This window comes from Rhea pennata, chromosome 3, assembly GCF_028389875.1.
Source record: "Rhea pennata isolate bPtePen1 chromosome 3, bPtePen1.pri, whole genome shotgun sequence".
Lineage (NCBI taxonomy): Eukaryota > Metazoa > Chordata > Aves > Rheiformes > Rheidae > Rhea > Rhea pennata.
Genome location: NC_084665.1, coordinates 41,306,939 through 41,327,884, shown reverse-complemented (window position 1 = coordinate 41,327,884; position 20,946 = coordinate 41,306,939). Strand labels below are relative to the sequence as shown.

The following is a 20,946-nucleotide window of genomic DNA, read 5'->3' as shown; positions in this document are numbered from 1 at the left end:
GCTTGTGAATGGCCCTGATTTCTTTATCACCTGGGTGGAACTTGTGGGAATTCTCTAAAATCAGCATTCAAGCCACTGCTGAAGTGCAGTTCTCCAGATTTACTAACACAGTGGCAAACTTTATTTTAGTATACTTAGTCTAGTGAAGTTGCTAGGAAATGTGAAACTGAGGCCATACAAGATTCTATCTTTTCCTCAAAAATAGCGTTTATTTATTTATTAGGATATGATTTCCCAGTATGGCTGAGTCCTATTAACACCTCACCGTAGCCAGCAAAAGTTTCCCTTCTTCTTCCTGCTGCTACTTCAAGCTGCACAATTTGCTTCCTCCCTTGCAAAAGGCCGTAGCAGACAGGCAAAAGGCCGTAACCTGACAGCAAGAAAAGAAACAAGTACTATTTTTTGCCTAGTTATTTTTCACTATTTATTTGTTTACCTTGTGGCCAGATGGTCATGCTAAGTAGCTGAAGTTAAGTGGTGCAAGTATGCAGCTTTGAGCAGTAGAAGGTAAATTTGGGAAGGAAGAGCAGGATCTTTGTTTTTTGGTTGTGTTTTTGCTCAACCTGGAAGGAAAACTGTTCTTTAAGCTTGAAAATGATTATGCCAGCATCCTTTGTTACACAGTTTCGTTTGACTTACTTTCTGCCTCTTGTCATAAGCTATTGGGTATCTTGCACTCTTTATGCTCTTAAACACCGCACAACTCACTTCTGGTGTAGCTGTATAACCTGATTTACTCACTGTTAGTGAAATCGAAGAACGATTTCACTACTATGTATAAAGATACAATATATATACCATTTTAAATTCAGTAATCTTTAATAAACTGAAGATTATTTGAAGTTAGCTTGTTTGTTTATGATTTTAAGTTTTCACACAGATAGTCCCTTGAATCTCAAAATAAATTTGAAACTACTTTAGCCTATCAGGGCAGTATTCTAGCAATGTGATACTAGTTTAATGCTACTTTCCAAATAGATTTCAGACACACAGTTTCATTGTTCTGCTATTTTTATTTGGAGTAGAAGAGTTTTGAAATTTATGTTTTGGTATGCTTTCTTGGTAGGTACAGAACTACTGAGGAAAACTATAAGCTCTTTACTTCTAGAACAACTGTAAGTATTTAATGGAGATCATGCTAATTAATACTGGTTGGTAATAGGAGATTTGGAATTTTTATTTCAAATATGCTGTTCTGGATCCTTCTTTCTCCCCCTCCTCCTTTTCTTTGTAAACTGGAACCTTGCGACATGGAAGCTTTAATTTTAATACTTTAAAAGATACTAAATGTTCTTAATCAACATGATTCAATAACTATATATACAGCATAGTTATAAAAAAAGCTAGCTCTTTACCAAGGTACAAAAAGCAATTGGCATCTAATGCTCTGTGTCAAAGTCTTTTTTTTTTTTCTTTTGTAGTATAAGACATTACAATAAAACAGCAGAAGTGCCCAATTGCACTTATTTTGGTTTGTTTTCTGTAAGGAAGAGAACCAGCAATAGTGTTTTTTTCCTCTAACATGTAGGGGAAACTATTAACTGTTTTGCTGGTTTGGCATGTTGAGTCTACCATCTGAGCGATCAGGTAAGTGTTTAGAGGTGCAAACTGGCAAGAGTGTATGTTTTTTGGCATTAGTAAGCTGCTAGATGACATTGACTTTGTAAAGCTAAACCTGTAGCAGCAGTGTGAAATGATGAAGTTTAGACTGTATTGTCTTTTGCATTGTTCAGTGTTATTGATAGGAGGTGAATAACTGAAGCAATTATATTTATCACATATATCACTTCAATTTGGGTATATTCAGACTTTCATATGACTGTTGTTTTCTGCCTCCCAATAAATTGCAAGAGACTTAGACAGCAGCAGCAGTGTGACACAATTTCTGCATTTAATTCAAATAAGCTGATGAGATTTGTAAAATTGTTTCATCTGTATGTTTCCAATTGTTCTACTGAAAGAGCCCACATATTCTGATTATATATTTAAAAATGAAACACATAAATCGGTCTAAAATTGTTTAGAGCAGAATTTTTGGTAAGAACTTCAGTAGTTCAGAAAATAAAGCATGAGCACAAATGAAGCGAAAATGCTGTAACAAAGCCAAGAATGTCAGCTGGACTGCTAGCTAATGCTCAGCATGGCTGACGGGTCATACAGTGTTATTTCCTCTTCATTTCTGTAATATTTTCTATTCAACATGAAGAACAACTGAAGGATTGTAATACCATTCTGGTACAAATTTTCTATTGTGAGCAACTTCTGAGTTTCCTTTAGGAAAAGTATCGATTGAAGAAGAAACAGCTCTTGACAATTAACACGTCAGGGCAAATAGTCCAAGGGATGGATTCTCTATTAGCAGTGATTCTGTCTATGACAATGATACATTCATATATTTTACACTAAGATGTTTCCTACTCTAGAACAGTGGTTGCAGAAATGCAGTCTGCGAGGCCATGGTTAGCTAATCTGAGGATTCTATAGATCTATGTTGAATAAGAAAATGTTGAAATTTATCACATAGATCTCATTAAAATATTCAATAAGAAGTAAGATAATTTTACTTCCTGATTATTTACAACCTTTTAATAACATTTTCCTGCTTTAAATTTGATGTTACAGTGGTTCCAAGAAATTTTGGTGTTGATAGTGTTCCATAGTCCAAAGAAGTTTAAGAATCACTGTGCCAGGAAAGATTGGCATCTGTAGCAGATCATACTCTCCAGAATGCCTTCAGGATACCATGGGAGGAAGGGAACTGATTATATTTTAAGGAAACCTATAGAAGCTTTCAGCCTCTCTAAGGGAAGTTATATTAGATATATTGTCTCTCATAGAACACAAAAGACAAAGAAAGTGTTACTTAAGTTGTAAACAAAAATATAATATACAAGAAGCTTTTTAAAAATCTGTAAGTCATAGGAAAAGAAATGCATTACAAAATACAATACCTTTCATATCTTTGAGTAAAATAGATGGTTCTTTCCCTAAAAATGTATTTACAGTGCCGTCAGCACTCTTTAGAGTGCTATAGCAAGAGCAGCTGATTGTGATGATGATGCAAATATCAGAGTATCATGCTGGGCAGATGCAAGGTTTTATTTGTATGTCAAGTTCCTTGGGGAAGAAAACATTTCTAGTATGCTGTGTTTTGTTTAGTACACACTTATTGTGGCTTTTGTCCTTATAGTACCTGATCTTTTCACATGGTGAAAAAATTTAGATCCTGGTGGGTTCCCAGAAAGAGAAAAGCAAGATAGGCATTAGTTTGCATTCTAAGGAGTTGTTTACCAAAGGCCAACAAGGTCTCTTTAAACAAAATATTCTTTGTTAAGCTGCATCGTTTACGTCAGCTGCAAAGCTTTTTTGCTAGTATTGTAAGATACTCATCATTTTATTTGAACATTGTGCTTAATGTAGTTGATCTACTTGTTGCTGGTTATTACTGTTTTTAAAATAGCTATTCCAGTTAATTTTTTTCTTAACTATTTTTTGTTACATTTAAAGACATTAATCTTTTTTAATCATGATAAAAATTAGATTAAGAACCTTATAATTTTAAAATAATGTTTGTACATGTTGTCACAGTCAATACATTTGTATAGACTAGCATGTGTTCTCAACTCTTTGGTTAGATATATTTAGAATATGAAGGAACTTCATTTACTGTGTGGGAATTTCCTGATGTATGTACTGCTAAAAATAAAAGGTAAGAGTTTCACAAATGAAAAACATCACCACAGAAGTAAGACTTTGAATTCAGTGAGTGTATAATTAAGGTAATACAGAATACTTTTGAAATTTCAACGATCGTTTATAGAGTTTTTTGTTTTCTTTTGTTTTTTTACCAATGTATGCAAATGCAAATAAGATAGCAGCTGCAGGACTAGAGATACACCGGAAAAAAATATTATCTTCTGTTCTTTGAAAAGTTTCAAGGTCAGAACTGCAACACTGAAATTAGATTTTTAAATTATGACTTGCAAAGACAATTTGGTTGTGTAATACTACTAAAGAAAAAAGAGTAAAGAAATATGAAGTCAGTTATTCAAATCTGCATATTTCATTCTTCCCTAAAAGAAATGGCAAATAAATTACTGCCTTTACAAAGTAGAATTGAAACTGAGTTTTGTATTATATTGCAATTTAAATATTTACTTAGAAAATGTTAAAAATGAAAATAGACATATATGTCACAAATTCACTTTAATTACAGTGTTCCCCTAAATTTTATTGCCTATTGTGATCCAGACAGCAGCTTGCTCTCAAAGGCATATGTAAATAAATTCCATGTTCCTGAGTGTTGCAACATGTTAAGTGTGTACAAAGCATACCTTTGACAGCATTGTCCATTGAAAGTTTTAATAGTATGTGTGAGTGTTAGATAATTTGGATGATACATGTTTTGCAGGTTTTTATCTCTCTGGGGCAGGGGAAATGAAGAGATACGTAGGGGAAGTCCTGTCCCCCCTCCCCAAACAATGAATGTGTGAATTCTTGGTTTTGTTCATTAAAATAAGAAGCCAAATATTGTTCAATATTTTACTGAGAAAGGCTGAAAACTACTTTTTGTTCTTCTAGGGCCATTTTTTGTCAGAATAGTTCCCTGAATTAGTTTAGGTTAGAATAAAGACTTATGTCTTTGTTTTATCTGTTTAACTGTAACCTGTAATGCCTGAGTCCTGATCAGTCCTTCTTTCTTTCATCTGTTTAACTGTAACCTGTAATACCTGAGTCCTGATCAGTCCTTCTTTCTTTTATCTGGTGATTTGGGACAGGATGGATTAAGAGTAAACAGTGAACAGGGTGAAGTGTGACCTTAAAGAGAGGTGATCAGGATATGCAGTCTGGAGTGATCCGTACTGTACCGCATACTTAAAAAGCATGGGGACTGGGAAACTTTGCTGCCAGTTGGCTATTGTTAGGGAGCTTGTTTATACAGCTGTTGAGAGAGAGTAGTCTCCTAGTTCTCACTTTTCCTGAAGTGTCACTCTGATACTCTACAGCAGCTAGGTAGTCTCACATACATGCAAGGAGAAACAAGGCAAAAGCTTAATGAATATTTTATACACTCCTTGTCTCAAGTTTCTCTAACACTTTTACTTTTTAGTCTTTTATTTGGTCCAGTGTGCTTATAAATAATGCTCAGAAATGATAATCTTTCAGTCTTAGAGATGTAGATTGTCTGTCACCCTAGTACTGAACTGTTAGATTGTATTCTCTGTTTATGTTTAGCAGAAATGTGGTATCTTTTCTTGCACAGAGCCTTCAAGATGACCCTGAAATCTTAAGTTTTCAAAATTTAGTCTAAGTAGATCGCTCGGATGCCTGTGTGTGTGTGTGATGTTGATTAGTTAAAGTTTTGTTTCATGTATGATGTTTATTTTTTAAATAACTTCAGTTCACCAACAACAACGCTGAATTGTCCCACTCCTGGAACTTACAGAATTAAACCAAAAGTAACAAATGAGGTAAGCAGTGAAAAGAAATTGTGAGAAAATTAATTGTGGTGTGATGACTGTGTAATGACTGATCATTGAGTCTTTGGACACAGGTACGTCACAGCATCCATAGCTTGTTGCGTAATGGAGCTCCAGAATTAAATATGCTAATTATAAAATAACCTAAGTCTGTATCTGTAAAGGTTTTGGTGAAAAACTTCCAAATAAGAATGGGTTTGGATAGTAATGATTTCTTTCCTTGCAGGCTGAATCAATGAGTTCTGAGATTACTGATAGCAATCAGTATCTTTATTTTATTGAAATGATAAATATTTAACACATATCCCTTAAACATCCAGTCATTCTGCTTGCTCTGCAGACTTGTGTGCTTCCTGAATCTTCTCTGGTGATAAAAAGCAGCTGCTTCCCATATAGCTGTAAAAAAACTCAGCTTTTTCGTAATAGGTTTTCTCACCACCATTGAGTATTTTAGTAACAAATTCTGTAGCATGATAAAAGCAAAAAAACTTATCAAACAATGTTAAATGATTTTATTCTCAAATGAGATATAAGAAACTATAATGCAGATTCTATTCGTTTTGTTATGAAGTTCAGCAGAACTCTTCATTTTTAAATATGTTTGGAATAAGAACAGAGTTTCCTGTCTCTTGCATCGGAGTGGCACATATTATGTGAATATTGTCACAGATTACCATCATGTTTACCACAAAAATCTTAGGATATGGCTAACTAGTATTTTTTTCAGTGTTTTGTAGAGAGGGTAATCAGTATGTTGGGAGACTGGAACTAAAGGTGCTCGTGTAGAATGATGGAGAGAAGAAAATATATTAACAAAACTCAGCATAATCAGTTTGTCAATTAAATGCCCAGAAAGAATCACAATATCTTTTTAAGGGATTAAGGAAGTTTGCAATATGCTGTTGAATCTCTATTCATTGGATAAGGCTGTTAAAAAGAAGTGAATGATATTGGGACTATATCCCCTTGTATACCTCCATTTAAGGTGCCACATAAACATAGATAGGCTGCATGTATACAATGTATACTAATGAGAATTGATCTAATATACAGACATTAAAACAAAAATCATGTGAGAAACCTCTCTTAAGTTTTCTAATACGGAATTGCTGCAAGTTATTTCACAAACATCATAGCTAATTTTTGCCTAATTCATTTGTGTTCTGTAACTGTCTCTTTTCCCCATGACTCTTCCTAGTGCAAAACCTCAGTTCTGTCTCTCATGTTTTACCTCGCCCTTTTCATTTAAATGATCTTAAGTCTTACCCAAGTGTTCAAGCTCTCTTCTCTTTTCGATATTTACATTTCTCCCCAGTATCTCTTGAGCCATTCCAGAACAGATTCTGCTGCTCATATATTGAACTACTGGTTGAACAAGAGGTAGCAAATGCTGTGATGAACCTTAACCTACATAAGCAATGATTGGCCAAGACTTTTCAGACTTCCTGTTTCCAAGCATGTGTGCATGTTTGTAAATAGTCTCGGTGAATTCAGTTAGGCTAGTCATAAATCAAAGTTTTTTCTGTAAGTAATAAAGCATTGTATAAATGCATATATAGATATTAGTAAAATATAAACCAGTGGTATTAGGAAGACAGTATATGGAAAGTAAACATATTTCTGTTTTCTAGACATCTGAGGATAAAGAAAGGTATCTGCCTGCTTCTGACCATTCTAGTTGTTTCATGTGGTATGTGACAACAGCCTCACAACCAAGCAGGTAATATTTTTTCTTGGTGAATATTTTTGGAAACATATAATTTAATGATAATATTTTCTAACAGGGTGATATTGTTAATGATCTGTCTGAAGAAATAAAAAATCTGTCAGGGTAGAATTTACAGATTTTAGCAAATGTTGGGTGTTATGTATGGTTCAAAATGAGAACTCCATTTTGTATGTTGCTATCATTTGAATTCTTTGCTATCTTTTGCATCTTTGTTGAACAAAAGTCTATAGAAAGTGAAAAGAAAAGCCTTTGTACTCAGCACAAGTCTAAAAAATAAGAATGTTGAAGTATCAATTCAGATATAGGACTGAACAAAAATGTAGCCATTGCCCAAGGTAAAGCAGATTTTCAACACAGAATTGCAGAAGAGTCCTAATGGACAGTACATTAGAAAGAAAGGTGTGTATTACTCACCTAGAGAAGTAGACTTGGAAGGACATATGTCTAAGAGGCCTAACAGTTAAAGAAGAGCCTCCTATCTAGTGTAGAAAGCAGGAGGATTTTGGTTGCAGAGGCCAGAAGGAAGTACACATTTCTTCGAAGGAGTCCATTTAGAAGTAAGAATATCTTGGATGCTGCTACAGGAATCCAAAGAACGTTCAGGAGAAGGTAGGAAAATGAGGCAGGGACTTTTGTCTCTATTGTGTATTTATTATGCTCACTAAAGAAAGTAATGATTTTTAAACAATATAAAGTAAACATGTCTGTTCCATCTCACATGTCCATGCAGAAGTATACATTAAAATGAAGTTGTATCTGGAAAGCGTGTGCTCAGAAAAATAGGAATAAAAAATAATTGAACAGAAGGTGCCACTTATGTGAAGTTGTTGCATACAGAGAGCCTATGATTTTAAAGTGTGCTAGGCAGATCAAGAAAAAAAAGGATTAGTGAAGTTTAAGAGGACGTATTTTAACATAGAAACTAAACAGTTTCTGTTAACTAAACAGACAACCTTGGTGGTTGTCAGTCTAGGAAGCCATACCAGAAATCAGTCACTTTACAGTCAAAGGTACTGGGAGATTATTATTATAAAACTTATTTTCAGACTTCTCAGAAAAAGTTTTATAGATTTTTCTGAATAAAACCAGTATTTTTAATGCTGAAACTTGTATTTCACCTGTTTGACCCGTGGAATTTGCTAGTATTCAGCTTACTTTATTTAGGAGGAGAAGCCTGTAATGCTAGTCAGAAATATTTTTAATGGCATATTTTGCTTACAAAAGATAGTAGAAATAAATAGCAATTTATTTTAAACATAGTAGAAATAAATAGCAATAACTTGCTATTTCATAATTTTTGAACTGTTTTGGTAAACTCCTGTATGCTGCTAAGTTTTATCTATGCTTATCCTCACAGAACTGTTTTAATCTCTTTTTGTTTGTGTAATAGGCTGATCAGTCTCTTACTTTCCCTTTCCTTTTTCTTTTCTTTTTTTTTTCCTGTCAATCTCAGGGTAAACTTTCCTGCATGTTTTCTGTTCTGATTATTGTTAATGTTGCCTGGAAGTATCTGCCTATAGTTTCCAGATATTATTGCATAAAGAAGCAATTAAATGTGTTTTTTTTATTATTTTGCTGGAAGCAAGGCACTGAATACAATTATCAAACTGAAATAAAATGTGATTGACAAGAAGCCAAAGACAGATGTAACAACAGCAAACAGTATCTCCCATCCTAAAAGAATTAAAGACCAGACAACTTTTTTTTCTCTTCTACTTCAGCCACGCTAGCTAGAATTATTTATGTCTTTGCCTGAAAATTGAGAATTTAATTTTGAAGCCGCAGGGATTTCTTTCAGCAAATTTGAAGATAACTGGTAGGTTTTTAGCATTTTACTTGAGCTGCGATTAAAGTTGTTTCTACAGTATAAATTCTAATCCTTGTCTACAGTTTCTTTTTTTCAACCTAAACTGGTAGGTGGATTCTTGACCTCTTGTGAAGGCTATATTTTTTTTTTAATCATTGATTTCACTAGAACTAAAGTTTTGTCCAGGACGTTTAACGCAGTTTGATTTCATGCAATTCTAATACTATTGTATTTCTGGCATCCAAGACACAGCAATTGCCCTGCCTCTGCCTCTCAAACCACAGCTCTTGGAACTTACCCATTCCAGCTGCAGCAAGAATGCAGAAGACTCAGGCCCTAATTCTAGTACAAGCAGTGCTTTGCTCCCTGTCGTGCAATTACAAAGAGGGACCTGTCCTCTGTCAGTATTGGGCAGAGGGAATGTTCCCCTGCTACAGGGCACAACATTGTCTCCATAGTGCAGTTTGATACAGCAGGTATCCTTTCTTGCAATCTAATTTTATTTTAATCTGATAATTTCAAATAAGATGAAATTTAACAGAAGAACATACTTCTTTAAATAATACATATTTTTGTAAGGGAAAAGCTACATTATTTTTTAAAAAGCGTATGAAAGTTGCATAAAGTATGTTTCAAATGAGAAACATCAGCAAATATGGATGTCTCACTTTAAATATTGAAATATTTATGCAGTGGATCACCCAAAGCCAATACGTTAAACACACTATATTATAGACACTATATATGTTTCCTACAAGCAGATTAATTTAAATTATGTAAAATAATTGTATTAGATAAAAACTTTTTAATGATAATTAAAGTAATATGCAATTTATTTTGTTTCTGTAGAACAGATTCACTCTCGGTAGATGAAAGCCAGGTAAATTTAAGTTTTGACCATGTCCTTTGGCTGTATATCTTAATCTAGATAGTCTCCAAATCTTTTCTTACTTTCATGAAATAAAATTTTGCCATGAATTCAGGATGATTAAAGGGAGATTTTGGCCAACCTATTATTCATTTATTTGAATTTGTGTGCTTGTTTGAGATTTTTAAAGTGTGTGTCATACAGTGAATCTGATTAAACGTTCCATTGGTACAGTAAACTGCTATGACCCATCATCTTCTTTGTAAAATCTGTTATTTCACAATATCTGCTAAATTTAATGTAAACAGATTATAACGTAACTTATTTCCTATGTCATCCCCTTTTTGTTGGACTGTGGAGGAGATTATGAAGAGAGAGTGTGGTCATATTAAGGAAACTTTAAAGAAGAGAGAGGGTTATTACTTGCAAATTGAAGTCAGGGAGCTACTGCCTAAGGAGTGTGTAGTCTACTGAAAATGTACAACCTAATTGAACTCCACAGCTGTGGAAGCAAGCTTGTATTCTCCCTGTGTAAGTTCTTCTGGTCAGCTACGTCTGAGAAAGCAGTTGTATGATTACTTAGCTTGCCCTATTCTAAAGACAGATTTTTACTTTTGAGTAGATGATTAAAAAACCACAGGATGTGAACTGTAGGATGTGAACTTTCAGCATGTCAGCTGCTTTGTGATATAACCTTATACTGTAGTACTTTGTGGTAAATGTGGTGAATGTGCCTCGCTGAATGATGATTCCGTTTGCATGTACCATGAGATGGAAATGCCGTATGTTGTCCTCTTCCTGACTGAGAGAGTAATATATGCCTCCATGACTGCCAAACAGGTGGCTATATGATGCATATTTTAATAAAAGCTTTGTAACATTTCCTAGACAAAACAATTTCTGATTGTTTTTAGCAGGGAGTAACCTCTCCTTATCCTTTGTCCTGTGCTATGGCAGCATAGGCTGTATATATCTGCATAGCCCATGTGGATGAGAGGAACTGAAGAAAGGTTCAGAGGGGAAAAAAAATCTTTTGCATGAACTCTTACTCATTTCCTCTTTATTTCTGAGAAAGGAGGTGCTACTTCCCTTAAGTTTTCGTTGCTTGTTGACACGAACAGGAAGCAAAGCTTTAAAAAAAAGCTTACAACATAGGCATTGCCTGATTTAATATAATTATTACATTATCTTATGTGTTGCCATGAGAAGCAAAGTTATCACAATGACAGAATATTAATGTTTGTTAGTAAACTGCTAGCTTGCATCTCTTTTTTTTTTTCCCTTTCTTTTTCTTAAACTTTTTAGGAGTTAGTTTTATGGGTATATGATCCTGAAACTGCAGATGCTTCTGAGCTGAACCGCACTGCAATTCGTCCTTCACAAGTATGTTGAAATGATGCCACTTAAGAAAAGAGTTAAAATGCATGTCTCATGAAAATTTACCAGTCAAAAGTGGAAATGTTGTATTGAAATACACTGCCTTATACATGTCTTCACTTATTTCACTTTACTATGTTGAGGAAAATAAATTTGTAGGATTTTCTGCCCTGTTAATACTGCAGCAGTAACACAGGTACAAAAAGTGAGGTAAAATCTGTTACCTGTTTTATGGAGACAGAATAATTAGCAAGGTGGAATAATTCAGTCAAATTTTGATCTTTGCAAAAATTACATTCAGAATTTGTAACTGGTGTTCAGTTGCCACACATTATTACCAGTCTCTTTTTTCCAGATTTCCTCAGCATCTGCATAGCAAACTTAGAAAAAATGTTTAAGCAAAAGCATTGTTGAAGTACTGATACATGATAAACGGGGATGGTAACTCACTGATTTTATTAAGACCTAAAAAATTTAACAACCTATTGTACAAATTCATCTGTACAGCTAGATCTTGAGGGTGAAGGGCGACCATTCAAGGAATTATTCCACATAGATTAATTGTAAGGATTAATGTGTACAATAAATTTTGTCAGGAATGGGTTTCTGATCTAAATGAATGACAGAAAGTATTTAGTCTTTGATATGGTGCCTGACATGAGGTATGCATGCATAACACCACCATTTATTTTAGAAATTGCTTTTTTATTTTGTCATTATTATATCTTTTAGTATTTATATAGTATTAATATGGCAATATTAATGGTATCACTAAGGCATTTTTATTAGATTGCTAGATGTTAGGCAAGTGTCTGTTTTCCATCTGCTGCTATGGAAAGAATGCAAAGAAAATTGAATTTGGCTCTGAATGCAGTATATTCTAAAATGAATAGATTGACTAAAAATTAATAGTGTGTTATTGTTTGAAAATGTATTTTATAATACTAAATTTCATTTTAATGTCAGAATTTCAAAAGGGAGAGGTTCTCAGCAACAGCTGAATCTATTTTAGATCTGCCATTCATTCATGTAATGGTGGGTTTGAAATTAGAAATGACCAGACAGCAACCAGTTGGGTGAAAAATATGTGATAAATAATAATTTGTATTTTATTTAAACAGAGTTCTCAGAAACTCAGCAAGCTGTTCTGGAACTTGGGTCAGGATCCTGTTGTTCATACCTATTTGAAAAAAGACGCATACTATTCTAACGAGCATCCAAATTTAGGGTACAGTATATCTTATTTATTTATTTTAATGGAATTCTGTTTAAAATTATTCTATAATGATGACTGTATAGACAGTTGCTGATAAGTAGATACAGAAATAGCATTTGAATAAAGTAGTTGGGTCTTTTTTAAAAAAATTACACTGTAAAATACTGGAAGGGTGTTAGGATTCCTATTAATTTAGCTATAAATAAGGATTGTATACCACACAGTTTAAGAAAGAAGGACCTAGTTCTGAAAGAATTTCTGAGTTTCTTTCTAACAATTTTGCAGCGTGGAAGGAGTAGGATAATTGCAGAAAGACAGATGCTTCCAAGCCTTGGAACTGGTAGAATCAATCCTGCACATTTCAGAGTCCCTTAGGGAAAAACTTGACCTCTGCAAGAAGATGTCTTTTCTATTTTTATGGTTACGCAGCACTTCTGTTGGTTGATAAGAAATCAGAAACAACTTCCAGATTTGGGGCAACTTTTAAGTACCTGGCTTGGAAAGTGCAAGGAGACCCATATATCCTTTTAGCACTTGTACAGCATGAGATCACTTCAAACTCAAAATTTTCTTTGAAAGTTTTCTTAGTGTCTTCATATGGCTGACTGTGGCCATATCTGGGCCTCCTGTTTCTACACTGAAATAACTTTTGTGCTTCAGTAACATTTTTACCTGTTTTTTTTTTTTCCTTTTCCTTGAGGAAAGAGCTTGTCATCTGATAGCCAGGTTTATCTGCCGTTTGTTCATTTCATCATTACTTAAAACTAAGTAGCCACTCTTACACAAGATAGACTTTATTATTTTACAAAGCTAAATATCTATTGTTGTTTTTTATATTCAAGCACTTCTTATCTAGGCCTTTCAGTCTGTACAATTCACTGCATGTTATTGTTCTACTTCATATGTATAGAAGCCCATAGAATAAGGACCAAGACTGAACTCAGAAATCAACTGAATTTTTTACTGTAATGGTCTTTGAGTCTTACTTGTTAAGTTGTATCAGCTCAAAGTTCAAAATACCCCTGCTCAGGCATTATACTCCTGAAGTTCAAAGATTGTGTAAGGTATTGTGCACATCATCCTCATTAAGAAAAAAGCTTGGGCAGATACTCCTCTTCACCCTTCTCTAGACTTCTAAGTGAGGTTTCACTTTTTTCTGTTATGCGCTGTTATTTCACGCCTAATTTCAAAAAGGAAGTAAGATCACTCAGGTGCACTATCAGGTTCAGTTAAACTGCTTCCAGTATCTCTGCTAGCTTGCTCAGAGTTTAATTAATTCATTATGTGAAACGGTATGTGTGAAATGTTAGACATGTTAGACATTGTCTCTCACCTCTTTGAAGAGTTCGCCCTTCTCTGCCAGCCTTCCAAGAAGGATTAGCTAACTGTAACTCTGAGTGGTGATGAGCAGTAGTGGAGCAATGGAGCGGTAATATGATTCTAAGTCTATGGGATAAAAGTTATATCCAAAGTATTAATCCTCCCTTTAATGCTTGTTTATTTGCAGTCACGCTCTGGCTGGGGTGGGGGTAGGGGTGTGTTCTGCATGAGAAACAGAAAAGCAAGGAAGTGGTATTTGGAAGGAGAGCAGAAAGAGGAGGAAATCTCAGTGCCTTCATATACTACAGCATCCACTCTTGGATGACATTCATAGGAACTTTTCTTAAGAGTATTGTACAGGATTTCAAAGCATGAATGAATTTCTTTTCACAGGCAGCTATGTCCATTTTCTAATAAATAAATAAAGGTATTATGTTAACATTTTGTTGGTCTGGATAGTCACAAAAAGGCAATTCATGTATCCAGACAAACCTGACACTTGAACTTCTTGAAACAATACCGTCCTATTTCAGTTCCTGTCCTTTCTGTAGTGACCTTTCTGTAGTGCTGGAGCCCATAAAGAAACACTTCTGCACTGTTTTTTCTAGTATTTTAGAACAATAAGTATTAGTTCTAATGTAAGGACTCTCCAGCTGTCTGTTTCTCTACTTCTATCACTGCTTACTACATTTTATGACAATTATTTCTTTTCCTTTCCAAGAGTATTTACTACACACAGTGCTTTGCGATGTAAAGTAAAAACACAACAGCCCTGCGGTGACATAAATTCATTTTTTATTTGATTGTGAGTTGATCAGATAATAGAGTAAATGGTTAAATGTTAGTGATGTACATATGAGGAGGTATGTGTAGCAAATAGATTTGTCACTGGTTTTGTGATCAGTGAGAATAAAATTTTATTCTACATAAGCCTTTTGTGAAGCTAATTCAAATAGATCAGAGCTGAATTTTGGCACAGAGGTACTGAGAATGACTCTGGTTTATGTTTTATGAGGAGTTCTTTCTGCCTATGTTTCTTGCAACATATTTACCATCTGTCTCTTAGATACTTACCCTTGTTTTATAAGCTCTCTGAATACCCATTTAAAGCAAGTAACACAGCTGTTTTGTGACCTTTCCTTCTTTTCTAAGTTTACTCCTAGCCTGTAATTAATACTATTTATGATTCCGCAAGAAATGATTATGACTTGTAACAGGGGCAATAGCTGCTATTATGTAGCTTCGGTTTGTGCTCCATCAGTTGTATATTTCTGTTTGATCGCTAGATGGCAGCATAGCAACATCTCTTATCAAAAGCTACTGTAACCGGAGAAGGGCCTTTTCTATCACATTTTTCACAGAAGAGCTAGAATAATCTCCCCCTCCCCCCTTTTCCCCCAAGAAAGAGAATATATGCATTCTGGCAATGTCAGTAATTTTTTTCTCAATGATGTGAGTGCTGGTATAACTTTTTTATCTCATTAGCTGCTTCCTTTTCAATATCTGAAGTACAAAGTGATCGAGTAAGAGAAAGTAAAATCTGCTTCATAAATGAAGTCTTTTTTTTTTCAAATAGGGAAGAGAATCTATTGATTAATCTGAATTTTCTCATATATACCCCTGGTTGTTTTTGGGAAAAACCTTTTATTGAAAAATGTCATCATCTTCAGAGGGGCTTGCCTTTGGCACCACATCTGATTCATTATAATCCTTTGTATTTCATCAGCTAGTGATATTATGCCACTTGAAATTAGAGAATTACTTTTGGAAAGCTATGAAGTTACTATTAATTTTAAAATAACAAAAATCATTTCTGTGTCTTGATTAGCTAGCATTATCTACTCTGTGATTCCTGGGAATGTCAGTCACTGTGGAGGATTTGAGGAGGAACCCTCTTAACTTTCAAACTTGCTCCAGACTTCATATACTAGAGCTACTAGAAATATGTTCATATCATAGTATATCCTAATAAAATGGCAGTAATACAGAGGCAAATACACTACATAATCATCATTGGGAGAATCACACAGGTTGTTGGTCTCTGTATGGAATCCATTAATTAATGGATTAATAGAGCTCATTAATGATTCCATGGAATACACTGACCATAGAAAAATGAAACATGTAAGTGTAAGGATATAGATTTACATGATATTATTTATTTTTTCTTTTCAATCTGATTCTGTAAGCTAGTTGTTTACCAAGCAGCCTGCTCAAATGTTTTGCTCTCAGTGCTTGAACTTCTGCACCAGGGATGCTTATGTAATTGTCAATGTGATGCATACATTCACACACACTCAGTCAGTAAGAAATTAAGAGTTTTTTTCTGTTGAGATGATTTGTTCCATTTCTTGCTGGAGAAAGATAAAGGCAATGAAATGCAATTTCTGTTTGACACCAAAACAGGTCATCTTCAGAAAGACTTAGAAAATCTCAAAATTCATGATCATTTCTGTTACCAGGTTTGCCAGTCTGCATAATTTATGAAGAGCCTAATTCTACAAGTAGGCCCTCTCTTTTAAGCCCCATTTTCTCAAATTGCTTATCAGCAAAACTCTAGCTGATTATCAGTGGCCCTGATCACCATCTGCAATATCTATGGACTTGATACTAGTTCTTGTTGATCAACTTTCTTCTAGACATTTTAAGTAGCTCAGAGGAGGTTATGGGGAAGTTAGGGGAGAAGGTGGCCTCAGTAGTAGTGAATGCTGTATTATTCCATGGAGTTATATCATTATAACCATTCATTTTTTTTTAAGCCCAGATATTCTTGCTTTTCTTAGTCAGATCTTTCAGAAATGTTGTTTCCAGACAACGCTGAGATAAGGAATATACCTGCTTGTGTAAGTTTAGAAGTTATAATCTTAACTACTGGCAAATTCTGGTGTTTTTCTCCCTATTCACATTCTATCTTTTGGAATTAGAAGAAAATTAGGAAATAATTTTGTTCCACTATAGCTGGAAGAGAGCGCTTTTGTGGATGTGCAGCCTCTCTATCCTGAAAACAAGTCCACTACCCAATTAGCTACTTCAGGACCTTGATTGTAGGTACAGTTCTTATAAGAATGTGACATAAATCTAATCACATAGCTGAATTTGTTTGAGTGACATCAATGATAAGGTTTCATCTTGCAAGTTTATCTGTTGTTTCTACCATTTTCAGATTATGGACAGTCACTGTACCTGCACTGTCAGAAGATATCATAATAAATATACGTGGAAAGGCAGTAGCGTTTCAGGAATGCTTTGTTCTAGATACTCCCTTTATAATTCCAAGGCCTAAACAATCATTTTCTAGCAAGGAAGGTGATATCTCACTCTGTTCCCCCAATAATAGTGAAATCTTCATTACATGGTCTGCATGTTTTCCAACAACAGCTGTTTTATTATCAGATTTTGGAACTTTCTATACAAATGATGGATTCCAAACTTACCAAGAAATCAAAGTTCCTTCAGATGCTTTGACCCAAGACCTAAGTAAAAATGTAACTGATGTGACTCTAACAGATAATGGAATCTTATTTTTAATAAATGGCACTATTTATAAAAGAGAATCTAATCGTTTTTTAAAACTTGGGACTGAACACAAGCTTCCTGAAGCAAAAATAACTGGAATACGTTCAAGATACTGGTGTTCATCTATCTATCCAGTGCAGGTAGGTTACCTTCAGTTCTCATTTAACATTTAAAATACAGATGCTCTTTTTGAAATCTGGGTGAATCTATTTTAGATGTAATTTTTACTGATTTAATTCTAGGTTGAATTAGAAATGACCAGATAGGAACAAGTTTACTTTCAGAACATTTCAAAATAAGATCTGGATACGATGAGTGACTCTCCATGAGCTCATGTAGCCGTATCGAACCATTTCTAGGATCACAGGTTAAATTTGTAAATTCATTCCAGTGGAGCTCTGTTGATGACATTAGCTGAAGATACTTTGATTTCCTATTTTGATTTTTGATTACAACACATTTTGATTTCCTAGTGTAGATCTTTGATGTAAATTTTAAGGGAAGGTATTGTTTACCTAATCACTCTGTTCTTTTTTCTTTTTTTTCTTAACAGAATGGAAAACAACTAAGTACTTTGGTAGCATGGACATCTAATGAGCTGTATCTTGCATATAATGAAATATTTAATAAAATAGCAGATACAGCAAATTTAGTGAAGTCCTTAGATTTTCCAGACAGTGCTGCTTTATCTATAGAGACTGTTAGTTATGACTCAGTCCCATCTGAAATTACAATGTTGCTGATTTGCAGTGGCTGCAGCTCCTCAAAACTGTTTTATCTGGCATTTTACAGTGAAGACAAACAATTTTGGGGCTTAAGAGAGTTTTATTTACCTGTTGCTCGCAATTCTGTTTCGAGGATGATATATCTGAATTCAGCATTATCATGTGGTCTGCTGTGGAACAATGAAAGCATTTACTACACCTACAAAAACAACACAACTAATGGATTTTTTCAAGTAGCTGGATCAAATCTGTCTCTGTCAGAATTGTCTAATGGGAGCACTATTCATCAGATTATTCTTGGTTAAGTATATTTTATTTTAAGTAGTTATCAAGTAATTTTTAATTAAGTGCTAAAGTAAAAAATTTTAAGAAGGGATTACTGAATCTTTTTGTACATAATAGTCATAGAATAATAGTTATTAATTTAATTGGCTTATTAATAGCTTCTCTACTGAAATTAAAGCCATAGGAGAGTGTTTTGTATGATGCAGATATTATCTTTAAGTGCACTGAAGTCACTGAATTGATGTTATTCACCAAAGAATTATATTGCTAAATATTTGCTATCACTGCAATCCTGAATTTGAATTGCTAGCCTATGGGTGGAAGGCTTCACTTCCTGAACATGGGTGACGTCTGTGCATAAAAGAATGTATCTTGAAACTGTTGAAGTAATGTCTCAAGGATGTGTTATTTTGGGGGAACAAAATGATGCTTCTCCAGATCAAGGCCCGCCTGGATGCAGTCGTGTCTAACATGCTCTAGGTGACCCTGCTGAGCGGGGAGATTGGATTAGATGATCTCCAGAGGTCCCTTCCAACCTTACTGATTCTATGATTAAGACTAAGAATTATTACCTTTAGATGGACAGCATATCAAACAAATCTTTATTCTTCATGTAATGCTATCATTCAGTATGATTCTACTAAGAAAACTGAACAGCTTTTAGCCTTAGTGTTTGTTACAGCAGGATAGCTTTATCTACTGTCTGACTGTTTAGGAATATGATTGTTTTTGTCCTGTTCTGCTTGATAGAAAGTTTAGTGGCATGAAATGCTGTTTCTTAAGGAAAGGTGACTAAAATGGCATGGCAGCAAAAACTTTTTCACTACCTCAAAGAGATTATTTTGCACCTTTTTGGCTTTTTAATGCATCCACTTTCACGTTACAATCACAGCATCATACTGACAATACCTGCGATTACCAAGTAGGCTATCACTGTTATTAAGGCATAGTCCTTTCATTTGTTATTCCAGCCTTAAGAAACTTCATCAAGTCTCTTCTCATGGTAGCTGTTCATCTTTAGTAGGCAGTTAAAGAAGAATTCAACTAAGCAGGTGCCATTCACTCTACAGACAATGGTATGTCTGTTCAATTACTTGAGTCACCTGTTGAATGTACAAAAGTCTAATCTGAATCCATCTCTACAAAATGTAAAGTTCGGTGGATCCATGCTGGACTCTACCACAGCCATAGCCTACAAAATTGTTCCCAAAACTTGGAAGATCTGATCCTACAGCTGTGAGCTGTTGTTCCAAACAAAACCCTTCTGCAAGTGCAGTATCATACAGAAAAGCCCTCTCAGGCAAAAATAGCTACCTCCAAAGACCATGGTAAATATCTATTGGGACTAGGCTTACAAGGTGAAGCTAGCAGGCTCATGACATACTCAAAATCCTACTTCCTTATGCATCTAATGTGATGTAGAAGATGGATCCTAAGAGGACATGCAGTGATGGTTTTATAGCCGAGCTCCTCAGTGCAAATACAGCAAAAGCTGAGAGAATACTTGCAAAGAACATGAAGAAGCTAGGCAGATCATAGCAGAACTACCAGCCAGCTACAGCACAGTGCAGATGGCAGGCCAAGGGCAAGAAGATGACTGGCAAGAAGACTTCTGAAGAGGACGTGCTAAATATTTCTACTAAAATAACCTCAAGTTGTCTATAGAGGGGCCAAGTCTATTGACAGTCTTTATGAGAGGAGGCCAAGTGATAGTACTGAAACAATTTTCTTAGTGGTTCTTTTTAAAGAAAGTGCCTGGATTTATAAGTGTAAGTCAGGCTTATGAAAGATTACACCTGAGTACCATTTCCCTAATGGCTCAAGAAGGAGAAGCATGACAGAGAACCCGGTTAATCAAGCTTCTAGGACTCTATTGAGAAAGAGTTTCTGCCTCATAGCCACGCAACTTTCCTTGCCTCTGACTAAGGTCCTGAAAAAGGTTGCACTGCTCTCCCTGGCATAAACTCCAGGCAGCTCTATCCAAATGAAAAGACAGGCTGAGCCTCTGGCCTTTTTCTTGGGAGACTGTGGGACATTTGAAACAGTAATGCACTTCCAGTGACTCTAGTTACAAACAGATTTACATGAGCCAAAATCAGGCCCAGCAATATGCTTCACATTTGCGACAGTGCCATGACAACATGAGATAATGTTTGAGCTCTAATTCAGAAACAAAGAGTATAGGAGATGGAAGCAGGGATAGGCTACCAATACAGAAACATTGCCTGGATGTGAAAGGATAGAACTGGGAAAGCTTAAGCTTGGCTGGAATTGAAACTGGCAAGGGGTATGAAGGATAAAAAGAAAGGCTTCTGTGAGTGCATCAGGAGCAAAAGAAAGAAAAAGGAAAACATGGGCTTCCTGCTCAATTGGGCAAGAGACTAGTGACTAGGCATACAGAAAAGGCTGAAGCAATCGATGCTTCCTGCCTCAGTCTTCATTGGCAAACCACTTTCAGGCTTACCAGGTCTCCAGTCCTATTTGCAAATTTTATGGGAGAGAGTTACTATCCACAGTATAGGAGGATTTAATTAGAAACTGTTTAGACTAGCTGGACATACACAGTCCATGGGATCAGACAAGATGCATCTAAGAGTACTGAGAGAGCTTGTTGATGTCATTG

At 35.0% G+C, this 20,946-nt stretch overlaps 1 protein-coding gene across 1 annotated transcript in view; it reads left to right on the top strand.

The window, feature by feature from the left end:
* Window positions 1-20,946, top strand: part of CATSPERE (catsper channel auxiliary subunit epsilon) — a 40,225-nt gene that overhangs the window by 933 nt on the left and 18,346 nt on the right. Inside the window, exons 2-9 of the mRNA XM_062571396.1 lie at window positions 1,067-1,115; window positions 5,402-5,471; window positions 7,112-7,200; window positions 9,866-9,896; window positions 11,190-11,267; window positions 12,383-12,489; window positions 16,961-17,453; window positions 17,867-18,338. Of these exons, the coding sequence (XP_062427380.1) occupies window positions 7,166-7,200; window positions 9,866-9,896; window positions 11,190-11,267; window positions 12,383-12,489; window positions 16,961-17,453; window positions 17,867-18,338 (1,216 nt within the window). The 5' untranslated portion in view covers window positions 1,067-1,115; window positions 5,402-5,471; window positions 7,112-7,165. The remainder of the gene's footprint in view (window positions 1-1,066; window positions 1,116-5,401; window positions 5,472-7,111; window positions 7,201-9,865; window positions 9,897-11,189; window positions 11,268-12,382; window positions 12,490-16,960; window positions 17,454-17,866; window positions 18,339-20,946) is intronic.